The 27,502-nt window shown below is 33.8% G+C and overlaps 1 protein-coding gene across 1 annotated transcript; it reads left to right on the forward strand.

Moving 5' to 3' along the window:
* Positions 1 to 274: 274 nt before the first annotated feature.
* Positions 275 to 26,890, forward strand: LOC106707797 (acetylcholinesterase). Its single transcript, XM_014499234.2, has 5 exons — positions 275 to 408; positions 17,765 to 17,853; positions 24,511 to 26,317; positions 26,424 to 26,599; positions 26,739 to 26,890. The coding sequence occupies exons 3-5, from the start codon at positions 24,543 to 24,545 to the stop codon at positions 26,864 to 26,866; spliced, it is 2,079 nt and encodes a 692-aa protein (XP_014354720.1). The 5' UTR covers positions 275 to 408; positions 17,765 to 17,853; positions 24,511 to 24,542; the 3' UTR covers positions 26,867 to 26,890.
* The last annotated feature ends 612 nt before the right edge of the window (positions 26,891 to 27,502 follow it).

The raw sequence follows: 27,502 nt of genomic DNA on the forward strand, positions 1-27,502 counted from the left end.
TTGTTGTAAAATCTATAATATATTTAGTTCTAAGACTTTGTCTATTTTTCTGTAAGATGTTTGAGGATTATTGCATATTTCAGTATGTTGGGTTTGTTGTGAAACTTGCTCGTATATCGAATAAATGTTCTACGCAAAACGAGCAGCGCAAAGTCGATGTGGGCCGGGCGTGTGTGACCGCTCCGCAGATCGGGCCTACGATGCATGTTGTTTATCCGGCAGGGCGCGGGACGGGCGCGGCGGGGCGAGGGTCGCGGGGAGAGGGACAGGGCTCCAGCCGGGCTCGGAGCACTCAGTCTGTCGACGCCTGCCCTCGCAGCCGCTCGTGCCCGAGAGTGCACCATTAATAGCACACCTATTACTGACATCCCGACCTTCAATCCGTGCGAAGGAGACGTCTATATCAAGGTAAGATATCTTTAATTTTTTAAGGTTAAAGTCCTTTTTGTTTTAAGAGGACTTTCGATTTATTATGTAATTTAAATAAGCGTACGTAGCTTTTTTCTACGTAGCGCTGAAATATTTAAAGCTCCGAATCTCGTAGTCGTATCATATGTTTTCATTGTTTTAGTCGCGAGAGCTTTGAGCGGCGGCGGTACGTGGGGCGAAAGCTCCGGTAATGGTTACGTTTTCAGGGTCAAGACAAGGTCTTTCGAGTGGGCTTGTTGATAATTTGCGAGATCATAGCGCTACGAGCGTAGCAAGGCGCGTCTCACCACCGCAACGGTGTAGTTACTTCGCAATAGTCCTAAAGCCTCGACATTGTTCTTAGCTATAAGATCTTTATTCTATATGCGTAATTTAATGGTATTACAAAATTATTCTGAACTTTTACCTTTCGTTAAATTTTAATCTTACAATAATATTATTGAAAATTATTCCGTAAAATACTACATATCAAACAATTAATCATGTTATGTTAATTATTTTAATAGAAATTTATCAAATATATAGCGAAGCCAAATGGTCAATATCATTCCTTAAATATAAAAGGGAGATACGAAAAGCTAAGCTAAACTCTTCAGCTTGTAATAAGGGCGCCTAAAAGCAACCAATAGGTATCTTATGTTCTTTTATATGGTACAATGAATAGTTTTATCGTATTAAAAAAACATAGACCGGAACTTATACCTATATGTTATTCGGAATAAAATGAAAACGGTAATTGCTGCTCACGAAAATTGGCTAAAATTTCACTACCAGCTCATCACTCAACATCCTAACTAAGGAGCTCGGAGTCTATAAATTGAAAAACTAATTGGTACATGGCGGAATACAAACCCAAGACCTGCAGATTATAAGTGTTTACCGCTGAGTCACTGACGCTCATAAAATTTATTTACCAATATTGAATGATCGCATTATAATGAATATGTTCATTAATTAATGTCATTATTATTGAACATATTCACAGACGAGAATGATGTTCTGCATCGTTCATGTCAATATAATTAATTACGTGTCGAGTTTAATTCGAACATAAATTTATATTATTTTGCAATCGAGTATAATTAACGACAGTATTGTATTTTATATCTATGGAATACGAGATCGTTAATTCAATTTCGTTTATATACACGTCTATAAAGTATTTTATATATATTTTATAATAGAAGGTGACAAATTTCCTTATACATATAAAATACTAGCTTTTACCCGCGACTCCGTCCGCGCGGAATAAAAAAAAATTGAAAACGGGGTAAAACTTATCCTATGTCCTTTTCCTGGTTCTAAGCTACCTGCCCACCAATTTTCAGTCAAATCGATTCAGCCGTTCTTGAGTTATAAATGGTGTAACTAACACGACTTTCTTTTATATATATAGATGTGTACAACATGTTATCATATGTTCTTTATATATCAGAGTACATTAAAGTCGAAAGACAAGTAACAGTTCATACCTTTATTACGAACTAGCGGTCGTCCACTACTTTGTCATCATCATCATCATCAACAGCCTTTATATGACTTCGTCCATGACCATGCATCAGTTACCTTCCCATAAAAGTCCCGTCAAAATAGGTCCAGTGGTTTCGAAGGTTACCCGGAACAAAGGCGGACATGCGAACGTACAAACAGACAGATATAAATAAGCAACGCAAATACACGATGCTCGCGAAATATGATTTTTTCATTCATGTTACACACATACACTCGAATTTTATTAAAATTATAGATAAAAATATATTGTTTTTAAAATGTAAAAATCCAAGTCTTATTCGATTTGTTTTGTAATATGTTTAATATGTACGGTTAGAAAGAACTGAGATTTCCTTTTAAGTCGCAAAATAATGAGTTCTTTTAGTCAAAGGATTCGCAATGTAATGGCTGAAAAGAGGAATATATACACAAAGGATATTAAGAACATTTCAATACAAAGAATAATCCTACAAATAATTTGAGTTATTCTGTGTACTAGTTGTTGTAAAAATTACATAGAATGTTATTGCTCAGTTCCTTTATGTCGTTTTTTGCATAAAATTATTAATCAATAAAAGAAATTATTATTAGTTATTAAAAAAAAACAAAAATTAAAAACGGTTTCATATAAAAAATTAGCACCCAATTAGTAAGAAGCTACAACTGCCGATGACGAAGAATTTCACTGTAAAAACTTTACTGTCATCCCTTTCAGTCAAAAATCACAGATAACAGTTTTTATGAAACAGTGGAAACTAACTGAGTGAAGTCTCTCATTTTACTTGTGAGTGTAGATTACGTAAAATATAATAATTCAAAATCAACTAAGTAAATCTTCACGTCTAGACGAGTTGTAGACGGCAAGGCACGCGGCCGCCTACGCTTCTTGCTACGTTTATTTTGGCCGCCGCCTACGCTTTTACGCACGTGCACTAAAATGCTTTAAACTTTATACCTATTTAATACGAACACTGCTTCGTTAAGTTTCTACTGTAAAAGTGCACACAAGTAAATTCTCTTTGAAAAAAAAAATCTTTTTGTGCAGGTGTTTCGGCCAAGGAAATATTGTTACATACCCATGATAAAAATAAAAACTATAGGCAATATATTCGTATATTTTGATGCCTTTATCTAGTGAGTGAAAGTCACTGTTTAGCATTTGTTTCTAGCGAAAAATTATAGTTGTGATAAAATAGAAGTTAAAAAAAGTGCAAAAAATAATAAAAATACTTTCCAATAGGATAATTATTTAGGTTATTATTTTGTAAATTGAGAAAAAGTGAAAGAAATTATTATGTTATATTACGTATTAGTCTTTGAGTTGATATAGAAGGAAACGAATGGTTAAAATGACTACAATAAAGATGATAAAAAAATGAGTTTATAATTATAATAATAGTTATAAACTTTAGATAAATAATTGTAATTTTATTTTATTACACGATACAACAGTCCAAGGCTTGTAATTATTTACTTATATACATTGTTTACTTACGTTTACATTTATGTTTTAATGAAATGGTTAACAATAAAACAAGTTGTGGGTAATTGGAAAGTATTTAACAGCATTGACATGTTTATTTGCAACTAGCTTTTACCCGCGACTCCGTCCGCGCGGAATAAAAAATAGAAAACGGGGAAAAATTATCGTATGTCCGTTTCCTGGTTCTAAGCTACCTGCCCACCAATTTTCAGTCAAATCGATTCAGCCGTTCTTGAGTTATAAATGGTGTAACTAACACGACTTTCTTTTATATATATAGATGTCATGTTAAATTGGTCAGGTCGGTAAAATTATGTCAGTTTTTTTTATATTTTAAGGTGGCTGCTTGCTAGTTTGCCACAACTATTTATCTAAAGTTTCCCTTCTCACCTTTTTCTAATAAGGAAAGGATGGGAATGGTAAGATAAGTAAAATTAGGCACGCACACACATCAGGCGAAATGCGGGTTTACTTCCACTTCATACTTCTCTGTGAAACAGATGTTGTTGCAGGCTTCTACTACTGTTAATTTTTACCCAAATGACAAGTGGGTTATGTCTATCGCCTTTTATACTCGTAATAATCCTATTTCAAAGTAAAGTTCTACAATATTTGTTACCTTTTATCCATGGTATTATACTGCTTCATTTTGTAATCAAATAAATTCATATTTTTCACTATCAAATGCACCTTATCGTATGTTGTTAAGTTCTATTTTCGAATACAAGTAATTGTTATAGGAAAATTTATGTTTACATTGCAAATTGTCTGCATTAAATCTTCAATTTTTTTAAATGTTTTTCCTCGACTACTAAAAGTGGTTCGAAATTCAATTTCACGATTTAATTTATATTGTACAGAGGGCGCTGTGGGTCCGTTTAAATATAATTATAAATCCTACAAAACTCTCCGTTAACGCAACAAAACGAGGTCACTGTTTTTTAAAATAATTTCCATCTAAATCCTAAATTATTACAATTTCAACGGAAAACATTAAATGGTATAATGCGTTTGAGTAGCGTAGAGAGAGAGCGTTGTATAGCCTTAATTAATTTTACTAATATTTTATTTAAAAATCATTAGTAAAAAGAAAAAATAACCCTAAGAAATGAAACGACCAAATGTTGTATATTATTAAACTCTCTGGAGGATGTTCTCAAATTTCGAAAGCTATAAAATTGTAATAAAATGGTAGCTAGCACTTTTCTTCTTATTATTAGTATAATAATAAATTAGAGGTATTTCTAGTACTTTGAATATCTGTATACGGATTTCTCTATAAGAACTTGACCTTTTGGTATTCGTGCCCCGCGACTGTATATCACGGGCCGCTACTGGCCGCAGATAACTTCTAATCTAACCCTAACACGATATCTACCCATATTTATGTTTAAACTTATTATTCACATGCTCCAAAGTTTAAAAACCTTCGAGAATTTTCGAATAAACTTTCGAGAGTTTTCGAATTACATATGACTTTGTTCTTCCAAAGAGAATTTTAGGGATACTAGCTGTCGCCCGCGACACCGTCCGCGCGCATTTAAAAAAAAATGAAAAATAGATATTGGCCGATTCTCAGACCTACTGAATATGCTCACAAAATTTCATGAGAAACGGTTAAGCCGTTTCGGAGGAGTACGGGAACGAAAACTGTGACACGAGAATTTTATATATTAGACTAGCTGTCGCCCGCGACTCCGTCCGCGCGCAGTTAATAAGCTTATATGACACGTTCGTAGATTTACCATAGCAGCGCCATCTATTGATTACTTACTCAACCCAGTCGAAAGGTATCGACATCTGTTAGAATCATTTGGAGTTAACAGATAGTTGTGACTGTCAAATAATAACAGACAAATAATTAGCAATAAATTAAAATTGCGACTATAATTTGAGATTTAAACTATCCTATCTCTCAAGTTGGATCGAACTGCACATGGTGTGCGAATTTTATTATAATCGGTTAAGTGGTTTAGGAGTCCATTGAGGACAAACATTGTGACACGAGATTTATATATATTAAGATTAATATAATTTTATATAACTGCTACGATAGTCAGAGCCCTGTCACAGTAAGAAACAACTAAATCAATCCTAGTTATTAATTTGTAATTGGTTTGATAGATGGAGTTAGTGTACAAGAGCATTAAACTCTTCAGTTGAAGGTCCTCAGGTCATCTTAGATAAAATTGACGAGTAACTTATGCAGGATAAATAAAGGTTTTCACTAACATTTTGTTAGTATTTTGATTGATGTTGATGATAGCTATATAACTGGCAAGTTAATTTTTATATCTCTTTTTTATTTTTATCATTGTATAAAATAAAAGTGATGGCAAGCTCAGTACTTTGAAGATTTCAATTTTAGAGCACAGTACTTCAAACAACAGCGTAGTAACAACAAACACTTGACGTTTCATTCACTACAAAAAAGAATTGTATTTTTGCACCGGTGGATTTCTTTTTAAAGAAATTTAATAAAAATTGTTGGATTCAAAATAGATTTTTATTTAAATCGTACATTTATGAAAACTATGTTTTGTATTTTTTTTATTATTGTTTTTTATATTTTAATATTTGCAACATTTCAATTTAATTTCTCTATTACATATTTATCAAAATACAGATGAATATAGATGAAAAATTCTTAAAAAAATATTTTTGAATTTTACATAAGCGGCTTCGGAAAATATGGAATTTTCCTTTGCGATTCATTATGCATTTGGTGAAAAGCCAAGAGTTTTATTTAGCTTAACGTAGAGAAATTGCCTAAGTAAGATAAAATGATACCATATTTCTTAAAAAAAGCAAGGTGTAGTAAAAAAGTGTCTTTATATATGACACTTAAATCACTTTAGTTTTCAACAATTTGTGTTAACAAAATTAATCAAGATACTCGGGACTATCAACACTGCATGTGCAGAATGTATTTCTGTCCAGGTGCAACGAAGAATCAAGGTTAAATCCTCCATAGAAGTTGTTCGGAGGTTTTCAAGGACAGCGTGGATTGCTGTCTGTTGCATGTGCATAGTTTCTCACGAATGTGAGTGAGCCAGCGCTGACAGGGGAATTGATTTTCATAATGCATTGCAATGCTCAATATTTTTTAGATTTTTTTCACATATTTGTTTTTGCAACTTTCAAATCTTACTTATAATATTATAAATGCGAATATATAGATGGATACGTGTTTATTTTAGGTAAATCCTGAATTGCTAAACTTATCTTGATTTGGCACGGATGTGGAACATAGTCTGGAGGAACACATAGGTTACTAATTTGTTTTTTCTTTTTTTTAATTCTAGACAGTTAGTTGTAATAAAAGGAAGACATCGAGCACTAGCTGAAATTCTATTAACATTCATATGAAATAAAATTTACAATAAACACAGAGTTCATTTAGAATATTCGATCGATGTAGTTAGTTGATCAGCGAAACTATAGAGCTATCAAGAAATAATATTACAATAATAAAATTATTGTAAAATTCAATGAAGAAACGTTAGCGTACTTTAAAACTTCTAATGGAGCGTTTATTAAAAATTCTCGAAACGGAATTCGGCGTGGCGGTTGTTTTTTCGGCGTAAGTGAGCCGCGCGGCGGCCAGCGGGCGGCGGTGTGACGCAGCCCGCCGCACTGCGGTACAAACACACCGTACACTCGCGTACACTCACCTATAATCATGTACGGCATCAGGTAACCGCTTCTTCATTTGTCTGTACCAAGAACAGGTGACCTTGGCTAACCACTTCTTCAATGGTCTGTAAAATAAAATAAAATAAAAGGTTTTATAATGGAAAGTACGAAGAAATGTAACTTGATGCAAGTTTCTGAAAAAAAAAAAAAATAGAAACTTAACTGAATGTTATTTATGTAGTATGTATTGTATGTTTTTTGTCTAGTATTGTACTTATCAATCTAGAGAAAAAACTATGATGAAATAAAGGTGGTATACAATGATTATTTCAAAATTGAAAACCACATTTTATTTATATTATTTATATAACATACAATACGTATTCGAATTCGGCAAAGTTGTATAATTCATTGGAAATAAATTAAACACGGCAATTACGTGTGTTAATTAAACGGATTGGAGTTAATTTTTTTGTTTGTTTGTATGGCTACATTGTAATTTTTGCGCATGGTTCAAGTTAATGTAAATGTAATCTCAAAAAAATATGTGTAGTTTTAAAATCAAACATACAGAAATAGTAATGATTTTTTTTATCTATGCATTAAAAAGTAGTTGTTTTCTGTGTTTCTTCCAAAACTTGTAAGAGCTTTTCGTGTAAAAATAATTCAAACTAAGCTTCAAACTTTAAGTTAGGTAAATCCAAAACTTCGTCTATGGATTTAGATCTAATGTGCTATATTTACAATAAACACAATAACAAAGAAAAACATTCCAAGGTTAGGTAGAATTTTGCATTACGTTAGAGTTGAGCTTTTGATCTGGCCCCGGCTTACATGCATGTTACAACTATTCCAATTTCATCCGCGGGTTAGGGTCGGGATAAATTGAATTTATCAGTTTACGGATTCGATAAAAGAGGTTAGATTATTCGATCGACTTTACTTACTTTATATTTTGTATACAGACCAATACAGACTTTAGGATGGCTTTTATAAATATTTGCAAAAGCAAACATGAAAAATTGAAAAAAAAAATGTTTATTCAGATAGGTAGGTGGAAATTATGTGAGATGGTAAAAATTGTCTTTTAAAACTATGCCGTCTACATCTTATTAATTACTAAGAATTCCGTCAAAAAAAGATGACAACTTATTATGCATTTAGTAATTCATTCAAAATCTACTTGTAATGTTCTATAAGAAAGTTATTTTCTTATATTTTATGGAAACATTATAAAAACTACTAAGACGTCAATCGAATCTAGCAAAATAGTAATGTGCATGCTATGTATGTATGAAGCATTGAAACAAATGTGTCTTTAAATTAAAAGGTTGTGTACGTAGTAAGATATGTGTATATTATTCAAGAAATGTATTGAAGTTTATTGGTGCTATGCCAGGAACAGTAAACTAGTCAAGAATAAATAGTAAATGTTAGGAAAAAGACATCTAGGTCGGATATAAAATGAGTTCAAGACTCGTGGGACTTTAAAGTCCAGTAAGGTCAGTGAAATGCAAACTGAAAGTTGAAGAGACATTTACTAGACTTGGAATTGACTTTTATGATATATGATTCAGATATGACGTAGAGTTTTAAAACGTATAGGCTATTTTCATATCTTTTAAGAAACCTATAGAAAATTGATTCAAGCTTATTTGCATTTCGTCTTAAAATTATAATTTTTTTGCACATTGTAACGTGATAATTGCCTAGCTATTACTCTAGCTTGTGATATTGCGTATGTTCACATTTTTCGAGTGTTAATTTAATTAATTCTACAAGTTCGCAGTTTACGCGTACGCTTTTATACGCAAATCGCACGTGCCGTATACAAATAGAGCTCATTTGTCGCACGGCGTCTCCGTGCCGGTACCATCTCGGAGCCTCGAAATTCCTCCTCCCCCCTACCCTGCGTTGCCTCTTCCCCTTAATTCCTCCCCGCGGACTCTCAACGAGGAGCCTAATTGCGTAGCAAGCTTATAATTATTACATGTTGTAATTAAACGTCGTGACACCCTTTACGTTTATGTGACTGCCTTAACTTTGTAAAGAGCGTTTCGAATGTTGTTTTGCGCAAATGAGGATATAAAGTTAATCTTCTACGAGTAGTACGTATTTTAATAACCTATTCGAATCTCTAATAACTTAAAGGTTCAAAACTGCAAAACAAACGGGTTCGTATCCAATATGTAATATACAATGATATCGCCTAACAGAAATTAACAAAACAAAAAACAAAACAATATTTATTAAACAGTAGGAAGGCAATATAGTATTACATCGTTAATTCTTTGATGACAGTAGTTAAGGCAACTTGATCGGCTCTAGTGGTGCGATCGTGGCTGGATAGCAACTATGCGCCAAGATTTTCTCCTCAAGATGCACTTATATCGAAGCTTCAAGTGACAGCGTCTTATCTTTCACACGGCCTTATTTTGCACTATACAAAATGCATATATAATAAGTGCACTACAAACTCAATACAAGTATTAAGTATTGTGAAGGAAGAAATTTTACATACATATCTCTGAATATCAAAATCTGCGACCAGAATTATAACATAGTCTAGAAAAAGTTATTAATGCGAGTAAAAGTCATTAATTTAAACAATAAAAAAATACTGGCTGGAAATAAGTAACTGGTTGGAAATAATGACTTATTTTCTTTTAATATTCTCGACTTTTACTTTTATTCAGCCACTTTTCTTGCAATGATACTGGCAAAGCAAACATCTTTTTCTTTTTTTGTTTTAGATGTTGATTGAAAATCGGTGGTAACTTTGAGCAGTTGATCGTTTCTATCAATTTAATATGTTTTGCAGTAATACATTCATGTGGAGTGTCAGGGGTGTACAAACAAGTAAAGAGAATGTATGGTGATGGGTACATAAGTAGAGGAAGACCGAAGATAGTATGGATGGATTGTGTGTGAATGGATATTTATGTTCAAAAAAGGATTGAAGGATTACATGCCATATCAACCTTACATAGTGATAAGGGCAGGAAGATGATGTTTACATTATAGTAGTACACTATAACATTAACAGCTAACGAATGTACGATTCGCGAGTTTAACAGAGTTCATCACGTGAACTCTATAGTTGGTTAGGTGTCGGTACAATCGTAAATATGTCAGTGATACGCGGATGTTCTCTGACGATCGCCTGTTTGGGGACCATAATCATTCAATCGCACTCCACTCGGCAGAGCTCAATTCGACAAAATCATATGACGGCACCAATTGTTTTACGACTGTATAGACCGACAAGGCTATCTGAACCGGTGGGCATAAGTCAAACTAAATTATGACAGCTCGATAGCGCCCACCTGTCAACGTCAAAAATATCACAAGATCCTTTTGGAACGGAATTCCTTATCGCGCGTTGTGAAAGGGGGCTAGACGGAAAAAATTGTTACGAAAAGTTGTCACGACACTTTTTGCTATAGACGAATGAGCGCTACTTCACCATGGCAACGACGTGACAATATATAACGAAAATTTATAGAAATAAAATGTACTTCTTGTGAAGACTTAAGTTTTTTATTCATAGAATAAACATTGGTTCCTTCACTAATTAATTGAAAGGAACTTCGTTCCATCCGGGTGTCCCTTGACACCTCTCAAGTTTTTTTGTACTGTAGCTGTCATCTGATTTTTTTCTATTATATAATTTTCTATGTCTAAGTAGATTTTATATATATTCTAAGCCAAGCGGGATAGCAGCGCCTCTTTCATCGGTTTAGATATCCTTATCTGACTATATTTAATTAAAAATTTTGTTTCGATTTCGAATTATTTTCTGTCATTCATGTTTGTTTAAAACTAAGTATTTTCTATTGTTCTAATAATTTTAACTGAACTAATAGCCGTCATCTCATATACATCGTACCTGCGGAGCTCGTAAGCCTACCGTAAGTTAGGGATGACTAGACTTTAGTCAACCACGCTGGCTCAGTGCGTTGGTTGATTTCATTGAATTAGGTCGCAGATATATGGAGTGTTAAGATTAGTTATGAACCAAAAATTATCGCATGGAGATAAAGTATGAAGAAACAAGTCAAATCTATCTCTCATTTGGGTGTACAGTTCGACACAAAGGCTTCGCAGTACGCTAGGCCAATTTCCGCTCGTCGACCCGCGCACATCCGGCCGCGTCGCGTATGCCACTTACCTACCACCGGTTCTCTTCTAACTTACTCTGCCTGTGGTTTTCAACTCATTATGCACTGTTAATTCCAATTTTATTATGTATTTAGAATATAGAAAATAAGAAGATGTTTTTGATGCTGAAATTTTGTATTGTACATAATATTTAAATACTTACATGTACAAAAAATCAAAACTGATTTTTTTTATGTACTATGTATAAACTTGAAAAAAAAAGATAATATTAAAGTGACGATACTGTGATACAAAGGCATGATTCAGGCGCCTGAGAGAGTTATCAATTGTAGAATCTAAAATTTAGTATTTATTTTATACAGGCGGTACAGTTAAATATATTTCTAGGTAAGAATATGATTTACTCGTGACGGAAATTGTGGTGCAGTTTGAATCTCCTCTGGACGGGAACGAAATAGGTTGCCCTAATGACATTACTTCTTGTGATTTCATTTTCATTTCTTATTAATGTATGAACTTACTATTGTGTTTCTTTTATTTAAATAGAAAACAATTGTTTGCATAAGTAAGCCATTTATTTTCTATGTTAAGTTATTAAAAAGTTATGTTCCTAAAAATTCCGAGAGATGGCGCTATGTGACACAATTCGTTTCCTAAATAAGACAAAATAAAGCGACTTTCTGTAAATCAAGCATTATTTTTCACTAACTGAAAATTATATTGACTTATGTCCTTTCTAATAAAGACTTAAAAGTTGTAGTTTCCGAGAAAGAGAAACCAAGAAGTACGAATACAGAAAATAATTAATTAGAACTTCAATGTCGTGTTAAGTCGAAATGTTTGGTCATTTGATTATATTTGCTTATACTGTTTTTGTATAAGATGATTTGATTCCATTGGTAAATACTCAACTACATAAACTCGAAAGACATAAAAAGGAAAAACATAGTTATGTTTCATTTGAGTTAATTCTTTGAGTACATAATGTAATTGCTGTTTGCTTAAATTATATACATACTTTATCACTTGATAAGAATTGTTACAAAATTATATAAAGATTTTCCTTTTGATTAAACATAAATCATTCGGTTGCCATCTTACTAATATTATAAACTAGCTTTTTCCCGCGACTCCGTCCGCGCAGAATAAAAAAAAAAAAAAAGAAAACGGGGTAAAAATTATCCTATGTCCTATTCCTGGTTCTAAGCTACCTGCTCACCAATTTTCAGTCAAATCGATTCAGCCGTTCTTGAGTTATAAATGGTGTAACTAACACGACTTTCTTTTATATATATAGATATAGATAAAAGATGCGAATGTTTAGATGGATGTATGGATGTTTGTTTGAGGGTATCTTCAAAACGGTTGCATGGATCTAGATGAAATTTGGCATAGAGGTAGAGCACAGTCTGAAAGAACACAGACTACTTATAAAGTTTTTTTTCTACTTCTGCGCGGACGACAGTCGCGGGCGACAGTTAGTATACAATATTCAAAGGTATTATCAGCAGTTGATGGAAATTCATCGCGAGATTTAAATCTTACTGATATACAGAAGTATAATGTTTGAACATTATAATCCTTTGTAATTACTTGTATATCAGTTACTGTTATATACACGCTTAGCTTATAATGTTGTCATAATATAAACTGACAGCAAATTGTGTAGGACAAACACTCAGGGGAAGAAGACGAATCGTATGATACCTCACTCCTTAAGATCGGTTCAGTTGTATACTCTCTAGACGATCTAAAAAGATGATACATACATAGGTATGTATATCGCATTATTACTTTCTTGTAAGTTGGAAAAAATAAACTTATCCTGAAAATTAAAAAAAAAAAAACAATTTGATAATCAGCTTAGTTGAACACGATGGTGTCTTTTCATTTTACACTTTTATCAATTTTAATATTCGCAATCTTAAACCTGATTGATTATGATTGCCTATTTGATTTTTATAACTTACTTGATATGAAATCAGCAAGTACCCAGAAATCGGGCCACAATTGCCACAATTACCTAATTTAAATACCCATTTTTTGGAGACTAACAGTGGTAGAGCCCACAACAACAATATTTGTTGGGTGCACTAATGGGCCTGGTCGACCGGTGAAATACTACGACCACACACAAGACAGACGTGAAGTGGAAGTAATTCCATATTTCATCTGATTAGTGTGCGTTCCGGAGGGCTTATTTTAGTCCACGTTCCCTTCCGGCAAGGCTACTCGTCAGACGAAACGCGAAATAATTTTCGCTTCACGACTGTCTGCTTTCTACGCATGTCCTAAACTGTTTTATAGCATATCATTAAACAAATTTTATAGAAGTGCATCTACGATATTTTTGTTAACGCGAGTTAGTTCGGTTTGAAAAGATTCTTCGAAAATCTTTGCGCAGTGAATTCGTTGGCTGAAAAGTCTACCGGTGAAATATAAAAGAAGCGTTCGGAATCAAATCACGATTTGGGGGCGTGTTCGATAAAATCAATACGTACCCCTCATTTGTATGTCGCGTGTCGAATGCCGAAAGAACGTTTAAAGGCGATGTTTTATATAAATTCAATGCCAAGCTCATTTATAATACATCTGTACGTAGTCCCAGAGGTATGGATGTCAAGGCGATTTTATATCAAAACAAGAATGAGGTTTATGCATGCTCTTGCCCGTCTGGTGGGTTATTATTTCAGAAGTATGTATTGTGTTCAATACGTTTTAAATAACAAAATATACCAACAATTACTCGATTTGTTAAAAACGGTAAAAAGGTAATATGGTCTCAATTAAAAAAGATTTTGTAAATAGTATTATTTTGTCCCTGGAGTTTTTTTGTATCATAAGGTGGTAAACGAGCAACGCCACCTGAATAAGCCTAAATAGCGAAGCGATCACTGCCTATAGACATCCACCATTGCAGATGCTAAGTTTAAGTTCCGAACGTGGACTTAAATTAGGCCAGTCATCAGACGAAACAGAATTGCTTCCACTTCACGCCTGTCTTCTGTGGTCGTGGTATTGTACCGTTCGACCTGACCCATTCGTTCACACAACAAATTATTTTTGCTGGATCCACTACTGTTAAAAAGGTTAAACATATAAATTAAATAGCTGTCGTCCGGAATTCATGTAGCCGTTCTGGAGATACATCCATCCATCTAAACATTCGCAGTTATGATATATGTAAGATTATGAATATGTTTGTTGTCGGCACAATATGGCGCGGGTTCAAGCTCATTCTTATTTTAAATGCATTATATGTGTCCCTCCCTCACATTTAAAAATTGCAAACTACAATAAAAATATTTATAAAGTTGGTTCTCACAAGCATATAGATTTATAACATTATATCTTTATTTATAAATAAAATAACTTGTATAAATTAATTAAAGATTTCTGAACTTGCAAAAGAGAAGTAGAGGACAAATATAGGGCGCAGCGAAATGTCCCTGAAAGGTGATATATGATAACTGTATTGTCCTTCACCTTTAGCAGTTCAAGGTCATCTGACAGCCCGCCCCATGTCAGCTTTGACTTGTAGTTCTTTTCTTTATAATACGTAAAATAATGATTTTAATGAAATACATCGTCAATAAGTTTATCGGTTATTAGAAAAAAGTCAATGAATTTTTTCTAGTAACAGCGAATAAAAATATTTTTTTTTACCAAATTTAGAACTTATTATGACATCTCCAGAAAGTTTGCTGTAACAATTGTTTTGACCAGTCCGAGCTAGTTTCGTTAAATAAAAATTGTCGTCAGGGCAAAAAAAAATTCAGAACTTCCTAACAAAAATTCTAGTTTAGTTTAGCTCCGACTCGGAGGGCTCTCGACGACGTTGCTCGGACAAATTGCACTCAAGTGAGTTAAGAACGTACAGGCGGATATTTCACCCCGAATATACGAAAAAAATTCTATGAAATAAAAGCACTGTTAAGTAAAACAGTTAAAATAAAAAAATCTATGTCTTGCGATAAGAAATTATGAAATTCGTACAAGAACATATTACAAAGTGTTCATATCGAAAACAAAAACCAACGGTCAAAGCATTTGATTGAATAATTTTTTAAATTTTTCATAAATCGTAATTTCATAAAGTGGTTAAGCTAAAGTTTTTTTTAAATGTCAGTTTACCTACTCCTTTAATATTAACAAATTATTTAAGAACGTGTGAACGTCCGGTGACGGCACCGACTAGTTTCGGATTCGTCGGGTGTCCATCTTCAGGGTAAGTGTTTATTTTGAGGACTTCGCGGTCGCGTCGCGTCTCACACTGAAAATAAACACTCGCCCTGAAGATGGACCCCCGACGGGTCGGAAACTAGTCGGTGCCGTCACCGGACAAGTGAGTTGAGCCGTTCTTAAATAATTTATTATTATATGTCACGAGAGTTTAAACAATTTAATAACTTTAATATTATTTTCGTCATTTGACTATTTAAAATTAGTACGTATGATTAATATGAAAAACAACCTAGATACATGATGCATTTTATAAAAGTGTACCGGATGGGCGTCTAAAATGTATATAGCTTTAGTAAAAGCCTATAAAATGCCGCTGTCCGGTTTGCAAGCAATCAGCTAAGTGACCGCTTTCAAGATTGAGGGCAAGTAGATTACTCGTGGATGGAAGCATATATTAATTTAAATTAATTTTATTAGCAGAAACACTATCTCACAATAAAATCTTATTGATTATTAAGAGTGTCGGTGGCTCAGGGGTTAAGCTAAGTCCTGGGTTCGAATCCCGCCATGTACCGATGTGTTTTTCGATTTTCGTATATATATTTATCTGAGGTTTATACGATGATGGAAAACGTCGTGATGCACCCTTCACATACCTGCGAAAAAATTCAAAGATATGTGTGAAGTCAACCAATCCGCACTGGGTCAGCGTGGTTAACTATGGTCTAATCACCCCTGACTTAGCATAGTGTCCAAACACTTCAGTGGGGAGAATAAATTTTGTCATGTTATAAATTTTAGATAAACGAATGGATGAATGGATGGATATTTGTTAGAAGCTATCTCCAGAACGGCTAAAGGGATCTCGCTAAAATTTGGCATAGATGTACAACATAGTCTGGAAGAATACATAGGCAAATAATTAAGTTATTTCCTTAAATCCACGTTAATGGTGTCGCCGGCGACAGCTAGTCGATGTGTTAAAAAAACTGTGTTTTGAAGCAAAAGTAGACAAAGAGTATCTATATTCTTCGTGATATTTGCAAAAATAAAACTTAGAAATATTTAGATATAAACCTTTAGTGGAAAAGTTTTTGATAGTAAAATCCATCTGCAATGCAGTTTCACCTCGACCGCATTGACTTGAATCAACATTGAAAAGGGCTAGTGTATTGCTAAAGATTTTTGGGGAAATTTAATTATAAGTTTTCGTTTAGTTACGTAGGAAAAGGAATATATTTTCTAACACTTTCTGCCCTTTTTATATAGTTCTTTTGTTACGCGATTTGTTTTTTTTAACCAGTTTAACTTATAAATACTTGGAGGTTTGATGGTTGGTTATCTTCTAATTTAGAATCCCAATAAAATAATATGCTTTAATATTACTTTAGTTGTTCATCTCTGGAGTGCTTGAAGATAAAAACAAGCCTATTCATGACCGATTCAACTCATTGCTAATAAGCCGACTTAATTTAAGTCGGCTTATTAGCAATGAGTTGATTCAATGAAGAAAGTAGAACAACCTGACTTAATGACTAATGTTTGTAACAATCGCCATCGTATCGTCATCTACAAAATTTATATTTAAATTTGTGCAGCGCCTCTATCGGGCGTACAGTACACTAAATATCTCGTACTTTTTTTGACATAATTAACGATGTCGATTCGAAAGCGATTGTCAAAAATATTCGTGCTATGCCCACTGAATAGAAGCAAAATTATTTTTAGTTAAAAATTAAAAAAAAAAGTTAGAGAACAATAAGTCAAGTTTTTTATGAACGAAAATATACACAAATTTAAACACATTATATGTGTACCTTTCTAAGTGTTCTATTAAGTTTAAGATACTAAATACTGTGGGTTCCCAGTTCCAATCGGTTATATGTTTACGGTCAAGTTATTTTTTCTATTTGCGCAATAAAAATTACCTATGTTTGATGACAAGTTATATCTCATTTATTACTTAAACGTAGTTCTTAAGATTAGTTAATAAAAATTTATTTTAAATCAGTCCTCTTGGCATTCGTGTTAAAATATTCCATTCGAAATGTCTCTAGCAATAAAATCTTGTGCTTTACAAAGCTGTTAAGCTAATGATGCTTTCTAATTACTTAAGTAAGTCATAGTACGATCGATATACTAGTTTTATTTCTTTGACCTATTTATTTAGTTGCTTTTATTGTGTCTAAAGCAAAATTTATTGGTGTACTGCAAGTAGTTTGTATATTCTTTTCGATAGTTAGTGTTTTTTAAATTACATCCTTACTAAAAGTTCAAGTGAAATTGGGTTAAACCCGGAAGCGGGCGTATGTTCACAGTCGGAGTACTCTGTCTTGTCTTGTCTAGTGTTTTTTTACACCCTTTAAACAGTTAACTAATAAGATTAAATTTAGTTAAAAAACATATTTTTTGTTGCAGGTTACCAGCAAAGCATGTGAAGTAGTTGGCACACGCATGCACCAAACGCACCGTGGACGTTGGTCATGAATTACCGGAGATAGTGTCAGGTGAGATATTAAATTATTCTACAACGCCCTCTATAGCGCCAAAACTAAACAACTGTGAATGATGTAAGATGGGACGATCTTCCGAATTACATGACATTTCGTTATCAACGTCATAATAGACAGTTTTAGCTTTCGTAGTGAATACAAAGAATGTTATAAGAAAATTCTTTTACTCTATTTATAGGTAGGATCGGTAATCGTATCTTGAACGCGTCCTTAATCTTTCGCATTATGCTGTCTGTCATATTACACAGATTAATTTGCGATTATGCGATGCACAGACCACGTGCATGTGCCGTGCACATCGCAAGAATCAGGTTATCGACTCGATGACTGATATCTACAGGATTTAGAGTTGCACTATATTTGAAATCAGTGCAATTGTAGAGGAATTTTTGTTAATATATAAATACGATATAATGCTATAGTGCTCTATGGATTTTATTATATTTTCAATCAGGCTTTTTTTATATACATAACAAGGTATTAATTTAATCTGCTTGTCATCATTTTCAAATTATAAATGACACAACCTGTCGCTTACGTCTCGGTTCGCGTCGGATTAAAAAAAATGAAATGTAACCTATGTGTTCTTCCATACTATACGTTCTACATCTATGCCAATTTTCATCAAGTTAAGTTGAGCTGTTCTGGAACAAACATCCATCTAAACTTTCGCAATATAACATTAGTAAGATTCATTTGTTTAATAGAAAGTAGTAATTTTTTAAACAAAGGTTAACCATGGAAAAACAAATGAATCTTATATGAATGTCATATTGCGAAAGTTTAGATGTTTTTTTTTTCATGGTTAACCTGTGTTTAAATAAGTAGTACTTTCTATGTTTCCACTTATAAAATATGAATAGCGTTATAAGTTGAAAAGGCTCACATCATTATATTAGCTGAGTGCAGACAGGTTGGTGCAGAGGCTGTGTTAAGGGAGGAATATAATTAAGCTGTTTGTATGTGCGGCCACGGCGGCGGGGCGTGTGCGGACACTTTATGAGTCGACTGTAGTGATGTGTTACGTTGTCGATAAAAGTATCGATATTTTTTTTACAATATTTAAAAAATTGCCAAAAGGACGCAAATACGGTATGTTTTATAAATTTACGTAGTTCCCTATATTCTGATTTCAAATTAAATTAAAAATAAATAGACTGAGTCGTGATCTTCAATCTTAAAATATGTTGTGATTGTTATAACGTAATATATTTTTTAATATTAAAAAAAAAAAACTGTCCAGCATTTACTTGAGACTTTAAATTTTGAAATAAACAATGTTTTGACCTCGACTGTTCGACTTTCGAATACACGCCGACAGTCTATACCATGATAAGTTTGATTATAACTAACTACTGAATGTTATTTTCAGTCATTCAAAATTGCTGCTGACTAGTAAGCCGTATTCCACTACAAAATACGAAGATTATGTATTGAAATTAATATACTGAGCCGTAAAAACAAACAACGAATCATACCTTTTATTTTTAACTGAGAACAAAAAAGAAAATATTTTTTCTTTCTCCAGCTTTAAATTTCAACGGCAATAATGAACGTTTCATTGAAATATCACGTAATTACTCGTTCGTTTTATTTTAATTAAACCTATTGTTAGCTGTACTTGATCAAAAGTCGTTAATAATAAATATATTATAACTCTAATAATTATTATAATTTTTGTATAATTTTCTTCGCGTGACATACAGTAAAATAGTGTACATAGATTTTTAACTGTCGTATATAATGTCAACATGTAAATTAAATCTTAATTTCTTATCGCAACAACATTAACTGTTAAGTTAGACATCAAATATGATATTGTATGCATACATATGTACATGTATGTGTTCAAGTTCGGTTCCTTTATGCGGACGTTTATTTTCTACTCATTTGGATGAAATATAATTTGGCGTTTGCAAAGCAATTATTTTGAAAACGATTGACATTCGATCCTGGGAAGCATATTTAATTCTTTGACTGTAGAACAAATATGACAGTGTACATATAACTTTTTGTAAATTAGAAATGCCATTCAAGTAGAAGTTTCTCGGCTATTACACAAATCAAATAATTCAGGCATCATCGAGTCAACCTAGTTTCGGAGGTCTACATATTCTGGTCGTAGGCGCCTCCCTCCGGTAATAGACTCCCGCGGGATATAAAATCGCTCATAAATTTTGTACGAAACGATCGCAGCCGCGAAGACAGCGATATTGGAGCGGCAATTTGTGGAACACTTTTAATGGACAGCATTCGTGTTCTGACTCTATGAATTATCATTTTTATTAAAATGTTGCAATAAGATTTTTTAATGTTGCAAATCTGTTTTTAATGGCCAGTATTAATTTGCTTGTTGACTTTTAAACAGTTCTATTATTTCCTAACGTTTACATAAAACACACCTCTTTCAATCTGACAGTCTACATAGTGACCAAAAGATATCACATTTCGAAGTTATCAAAGGAGTCTTTAGTACCTTGCTTATGGTTCAGTGGTTGCTATGCGGAACTTGATAATGCTACGAGTGAACGACTAGTGGACCGCAACCGCGTAAGGTTGTTGTAGGTTTGATATATGAGTGATAAATTTTAAGCTTCGCTGACGTATGACCTTTATTGTTTTTAGCACAAGGCCGCAAGTAAACTGTATGTCAGAGGCATCACAGTCGCATTTCCACTCAGTGGTAGCTTTTGAATTGCAAATGGCCGCTGGCGTATCTCCGCCGTAGCCTCTGACCTTCCGACACGCGACTTGGCGATATCGCGCCTCGCCGCAGTATCGAATTTAGCAATGGAGTGGTTCTTTAACTGGTCGCCTTCGCCGTTGGCCAGATTAAAGTGAGATTCGAATTAATATTAAATTCAATGCGGTTCACTGGCAACGTTTTGTTCGAGCGGCTCAGATGTTGTGGGTGCGATTCTTATCTGACCCAATTTATCGCACGAACGAATAGAAATTCTTGAATGCAGTTTCGTGAGCGATAAATGGTATGGTCTAACTATTTGTACGTTATTGTAATTTCAAAGAATTTCACAAACAAAACATATTTTCTAAAAATATTAAAGCTTTATTTTTATTTTTTTATCATAAGGTGGGAAGCGAGCGAGCGGCCACCTGAATTCGCTAAAATAGTGAAGCGACCGCTGCCTATAGATATCTTCAATTTCAGCCTAATTTCCTACCTCTAATTGACGGAGGAACCCACAGAAAGAGAATGTTTCCACTTCGTATGCATTCCTTCCTCCGTCAAATCCACATCCCCTTCTCCTTTTCTTATAAGAAAAGATTGGAAAGGGAAAGAATACTAAAATAAGGCCTCTGACACCACACACATCAGACGAAATGCGGAATTGCTTCCTCTTGTGTGTCATGGTATTTCACTGGACGAGACGGACAATTCGTGCAACAGATGTTGTTGTTGCTGGCATCTACCACTGTAAAACGTTTTAATTTTTTGTACATAATATTTGTATTATTAATTTACAACTGTCATGTATTGCTTCTTTCATTGCGTATCCATTTTCATTTTAGCAAATCTGGTTAGTATCGACATAATGTCGTAGAAGCACTACTGATTTACTCTACGACGTAGCACAGCGTAGTAAGTAAATAGGAAAAGAGAATATTTGCATAGGACTTAGAGTACTTTAAACAAAAGAATTATTGGAAATATCACCATATCATAAAATATCGTTACATCCAACTATAAACAGGGGGTCGTTAAATAATAATTAGATTGATAAAAACTTTATATAATTTTCATATCTCTATCGCTAATCGTACGAGTTTTGTTTGTTATCTTGTTATTAATGAATTTGTATAATCCTTTAGGTTATTTGTCAAATTAGTTTTAAATTGTAATTCAAATTCAGAAATACACATACATGTTTTGCGATAAAACAGTCTCATAATTTCTGCCAAGACCTCGCATAATACGTAAAATATTTAGATTCGATATAACAAAGTCTGTTGTTTACATCAACATAGTATCCAATATCCGTAGGAGAGCAATATCTGGGAGTGTTTGATTTGTTCGGCCAACATAAACAATTGAAGTTGTTTCACGGCAAATATTTGCCCGACCGCCCGCTGTATGCTGCCCGCTGCCGATGGTTACCGATGGCTTATTTTAGTTACATTAAAATTGTGATTATTATTTTATTGTTAAAAATATAGTAATACTAATTCACTGTATAATATTTTTAGTAAAATTCTTTAAAAGCAGTCTTAATGATTGTAAAAATGTACATAGTATAATATGTTTTATAATCTTACTAATATTATAAACTAGCTTTTTCCCGCGAATCCGTCCGCGCGGAATAAAAAAAAAAAATAGAAAACGGGGTAAAAAATATCCTATTTCCGTTTCCTGGTTCTAAGCTACCTGCCCACCAATTTTCAGTCAAATCGATTCAGGCGTTCTTGAGTTATAAATGGTGTAACTAACACAACTTTCTTTTATATATATAGATGCGAATGTTTAGATGGATAGATGTTTGTTTGAAGGTATCTAAGGAACGGCTCAACGGATCTGGTTGAAATTTGGCACAGATGTAGAACATAGTCTGGAAAAATGCATTTGCTACTTATTACGTTTTTTTTCTAATTCCGCACGAACGAAGTCACGGGCGATAGCTAGTGTTTTCTAATTATACTTGAAATAAAGTGACCATTCATTTCGTTTCTCACAATTTCACGGCGCTTGATATTTAATTTGTATACTACGTTGAATTTGGAAATATTACAGAACACGATTGTATTTATTTATTTGGTAATAAATAAAAGAAACTGAAACATATAATTAATACAAAAACAACAGCTGGAAAAACCAATTACACATGGTTGCGATAACAAGGATAGTGTTGTCACCGGAAAATTATATCTAATCTATTTGAAACAGTGTTATTTCTTTCTTAAGCTGCTAAATAGCTTTTAAATGATTAGATTTGACATAATAGAAAAAAAAGATTTTATATTGATATACATATATAGACAACACTATTTATTGGAAGGCTTTTCCAAGAATCGTTGATTCATAAAAAAGATATTAACAATACGTTTTCGCCGCACTAGATTTGATTTGTACAGTCTTAAAAATGTGGCTTAGATTTTTTGCTGATGTCTATAGTTCATAATTTTATTAGGATATGAAGTCTAATTAGATAAATAGAGTGAAATTGCATATTTTCATGAGTCTTAAAAAAAACGGTATTCGTTTTTTACATTACACGTTGGCAAACGAGTTAGCGACCACTTGAAATCTCCGAAATAGCGTAGCAACCGCTGCCTACATCTGCAATTGTATATGAGTTGCTTACTTTAAAACTAAGGAGGAGGAGATGTACGGAAAGAGAATATATTCCTTTCCTATTCACCGTCTCCTCCATCAAATCCACTTCCCTTTCCCGTTCTGTCCTTATAAGAAAAAGGTTAAGAGGACAAAAATTAGGCTGGCAGTATAAAAATTGCTTTTTCTAACTTAACGATAACAATTACATAACAATTAAAAATACATCTACTTTACCTTAAAATATACAGTTCTTAATGGTTTTTGAGAATTATTTATTTACGCTAGTAAAGAGCTATCGCACAGAATTAAAAATAAACTTAAGTAAAACTAAAAATGAGTAACCTATGTGTTCTTCCAGACCATGTTCTACATGTATGTCAAATTTCATTTAGATCCGTTGAGCCCTTTTGGAGATACCTTCAAACAAACATCCATCCATCTATCCCTCCATGTTTAGATGGATCCATCCATCCATCTAAACATTCGCATTAATAATATTAGTATCAGTATGATATAGCAAACAAACTAAAAGAACTTCGAGTCGTGGAACAAAATAACAAAAAATACAAAACAAGAATCTTATGTAATGAAATATATACTTCACAATATAATTAAAACACAAGTGTTCGATAAATTTGTGGAATAAATAATCAGTATGACGTATAATAGATATAAAGCGATCACGCGGTTAATTAATACTTTTTATCAAAAGAATTCACACAAAGATATTATAAGTAACTATTAAGATGGGATCAAGTTGCACCTTGTTTTAAAAGTAACAAAATATGTATACTCTTGAAACAGAATGCGGTTTTGAAACAGGGCTAGATGTCCAAATGCATATCTAAGAGACTTGAAGATCCAAAAATAGTGTCCTGTCCCACACATCGCAATTTTATATCTGCTCCATTTAATGACTATAAACGTTGACGTCAAAATATTTCCTACATCTGGGTCTTCTTTGCATAAAGTTTTTATTTATAAAGACAGGTTTGATTTGGGAAAGCCCATTTTATGTTTCCTAAACTATCTGAAAACTATCAAGGGTATATTAAAGTATATTTTTTTACATTTTTGGTTGATATGGTTACAATCGTAATTTCCGAAAGATCATTTTATACAAAAGCATTGTACACAAGTTTTTACCGGAAACTAAATTTTAGACCGACTTTATCATTATTATATGCCAGGGAAGACGAATCAAAAAACACTTAAAAATCGCTTAGGTCGTTTGGGCTGCAGGAAACTACTATTTTCATTTGGATGTGTTTACTCCATTCGGCCTACGGTTATTGATTTACCTAATAAGTAACAGCATCCCAAATGCTACTTTTATTATTATTTTTTTCCTTATATTTCAGGTGGTGATAGTTAGAGCGGGTGTAGCGACGGTATGCGTGTGCTGGTCGCGACGCTGGCCGCGCTGGTGGCGCGCGCAGTCGCCGGCCCGCACGAGCACCGTGCCCGACATCATGCTCCCGAACATACTCTCCATTTCCCTGCTCCAGACGCACAACAACCCTATCGAGGACACGGCGAAGCAGTTCGCTACAATCCTGAATTAGATACCATACTTCCTCGCACCGATGAACATGAAACCTCATCGAAAAGAGCCAAGTATGAAGAAGCGGAATCATCCTCAAAGCGTGCAAGATACGACGAAAGATTTTACTCCAACCACGAACGGGCTGAAGAACTCATGGCAGACGAACCTCAACTCGGTCCCGAAGATGATGATCCTTTGATCGTTAGGACGAAAAAGGGAAAAGTTAGAGGAATAACACTTACCGCGGCGACAGGAAAACAAGTCGATGCTTGGTTTGGAATTCCTTATGCTCAAAAACCCATCGGGGACTTGAGGTTCCGACATCCAAGGCCAGTGGAGAATTGGGGAGATGAAATATTAAATACAACGTCACTGCCACATTCATGCGTTCAAATTGTAGATACCGTATTTGGCGATTTCCCTGGAGCGATGATGTGGAATCCCAACACGGACATGCAGGAAGACTGTCTCTATATTAATATAGTTACGCCTAAACCTCGTCCAAAAAATGCTGCGGTAATGCTTTGGGTATTCGGCGGCGGTTTTTACTCTGGAACTGCTACTTTAGACGTTTACGATCCTAAAATTCTTGTTTCGGAAGAGAAAATTGTGTACGTTTCGATGCAATACCGAGTAGCATCGTTAGGATTTTTGTTTTTCGATACACCGGACGTACCTGGAAATGCTGGCTTATTTGATCAAATAATGGCATTGCACTGGGTTAAAGACAACATAGAATATTTCGGTGGGAATCCTCATAACATAACTTTATTCGGTGAATCAGCGGGAGCTGTGTCAGTATCTTTGCATTTGCTTTCGCCTCTTTCAAGAAATTTGTTCACTCAAGCGATAATGCAGTCGGGTGCAGCGACTGCGCCCTGGGCTATTATATCTCGAGAAGAGAGTATCCTTCGAGGAATACGTTTAGCTGAAGCTGTTCATTGTCCAAATTCTAGAACAGACATGGGACCGATGATTGATTGCTTACGAAAGAAAAGCGCAGATGAACTCGTAAATAACGAATGGGGGACATTAGGAATTTGTGAATTTCCATTTGTTCCTATAATTGATGGATCATTTTTGGATGAGATGCCTATAAGATCTTTGATTCACCAGAATTTCAAAAAGACAAACATTCTAATGGGTTCAAATACTGAAGAGGGTTATTATTTTATTCTTTATTATCTCACGGAATTATTTCCAAAAGAAGAAAATGTAGGTATCACACGGGAGCAGTATTTGCAAGCTGTGAGAGAATTGAATCCTTACGTAAATGATGTAGCTAAACAAGCTATTGTATTTGAGTACACAGATTGGTTGAACCCTGATGATCCTGTTAAAAATCGCAACGCATTAGACAAAATGGTTGGTGACTATCATTTTACTTGCGGTGTTAATGAATTTGCTCATCGATACGCGGAAACCGGTAACAATGTGTATACTTACTACTATAAACATCGTAGCAAGAATAATCCTTGGCCATCATGGACTGGTGTGATGCACGCCGATGAAATCAACTATGTATTTGGTGAACCTCTCAACCCCGGTAAAAACTATTCACCAGAAGAAGTTGAGTTTAGTAAGCGATTGATGAGATATTGGGCAAATTTTGCTAGATCTGGGTACGTAAATTTTGCAAACAACAGGTGTTTCCGTATCCATTAAAATTTTACAATAAAAGGTTAATTTAACTATAAAGTTTATTAATTTACGTATTTTTTATTTCAGGAACCCTTCGATCGGTCCAAATGGTGAAATAACAAAAGTCCATTGGCCTTTGCATACAGCAAATGGCAGGGAATATCTCTCCCTTGCTGTCAATTCTAGTGCCATAGGTCACGGACTACGTGTGAAGCAATGTGCTTTTTGGCAAAAATACTTACCACAACTCATGGCTGCCACCAGTAAGTTCACAATAATGTAATTTGTTAAGAGTTTTCGTTAGAAGATCAATTGATATTTATTTCAATTAAATTACGTTTTCAAGATAGTATGAAATATTTTTGGAGGCTTTATTTTCAATGTTAATTTCTGTAATTACAGATAAGCCGGAACCTCCAAAGAACTGCACCAACGCAGCAGATACTGCAAACATTTCTTTCAATACCCTCAGCTTTAGTTTTATTGCAATTGTTAACTTTCACTCTATGTTATTTAAAGTAGTAAAATAAACTACATCGATATAATTTTAATTAAGCTTCAGTTACTTCTATAAGTTATATTGTTTTCTTCGATTGTGCATTATTTCTTTGGCATGAGCCTAACATAAATCTTGTGTTATTTTTGTATGTATAAATTATTAGAGTTTTAGAAGTTTTAGTTGTAAGCCACCTAAAGTGTTTTATTGCGCTGTAAGTCCAGAATATACTCTATTAGAGGATACTCGATATTAAGTTCCATAATTAATATGTAAGTGAAGGATAAATCATTGTTTATGAACTAATGTTAAATGGAGTGATGCCTCCAACAACATATCACTTGTTAATAATAAAATTATAGAATATTGTACGTAGAGTTAATTTTTTCGTAGCCGATAAGTCACTACATATCTTTCTGGGTGGGATGTACGCAAGTGTCTGGCGAACATAAATAAAAAATGACTTTTTGAAAATGAAAAGGATACGTCTCATCTTCGCAGGAATAATAATATGCATATTTTTATCTATGCCTCTATTCAAGGAGGTTGTATTGATGGGTATCTCTCATTAGAACTATCGTGACGTAATTTGGATTCTGCACTACGTACCTACCAAGTATTCTGAGTGCTTAAGTGATACTGAAATGATCTATGGACACCACTTAATGTT

Source organism: Papilio machaon, chromosome 3 (assembly GCF_912999745.1).
Source record: "Papilio machaon chromosome 3, ilPapMach1.1, whole genome shotgun sequence".
Taxonomy (NCBI): domain Eukaryota; kingdom Metazoa; phylum Arthropoda; class Insecta; order Lepidoptera; family Papilionidae; genus Papilio; species Papilio machaon.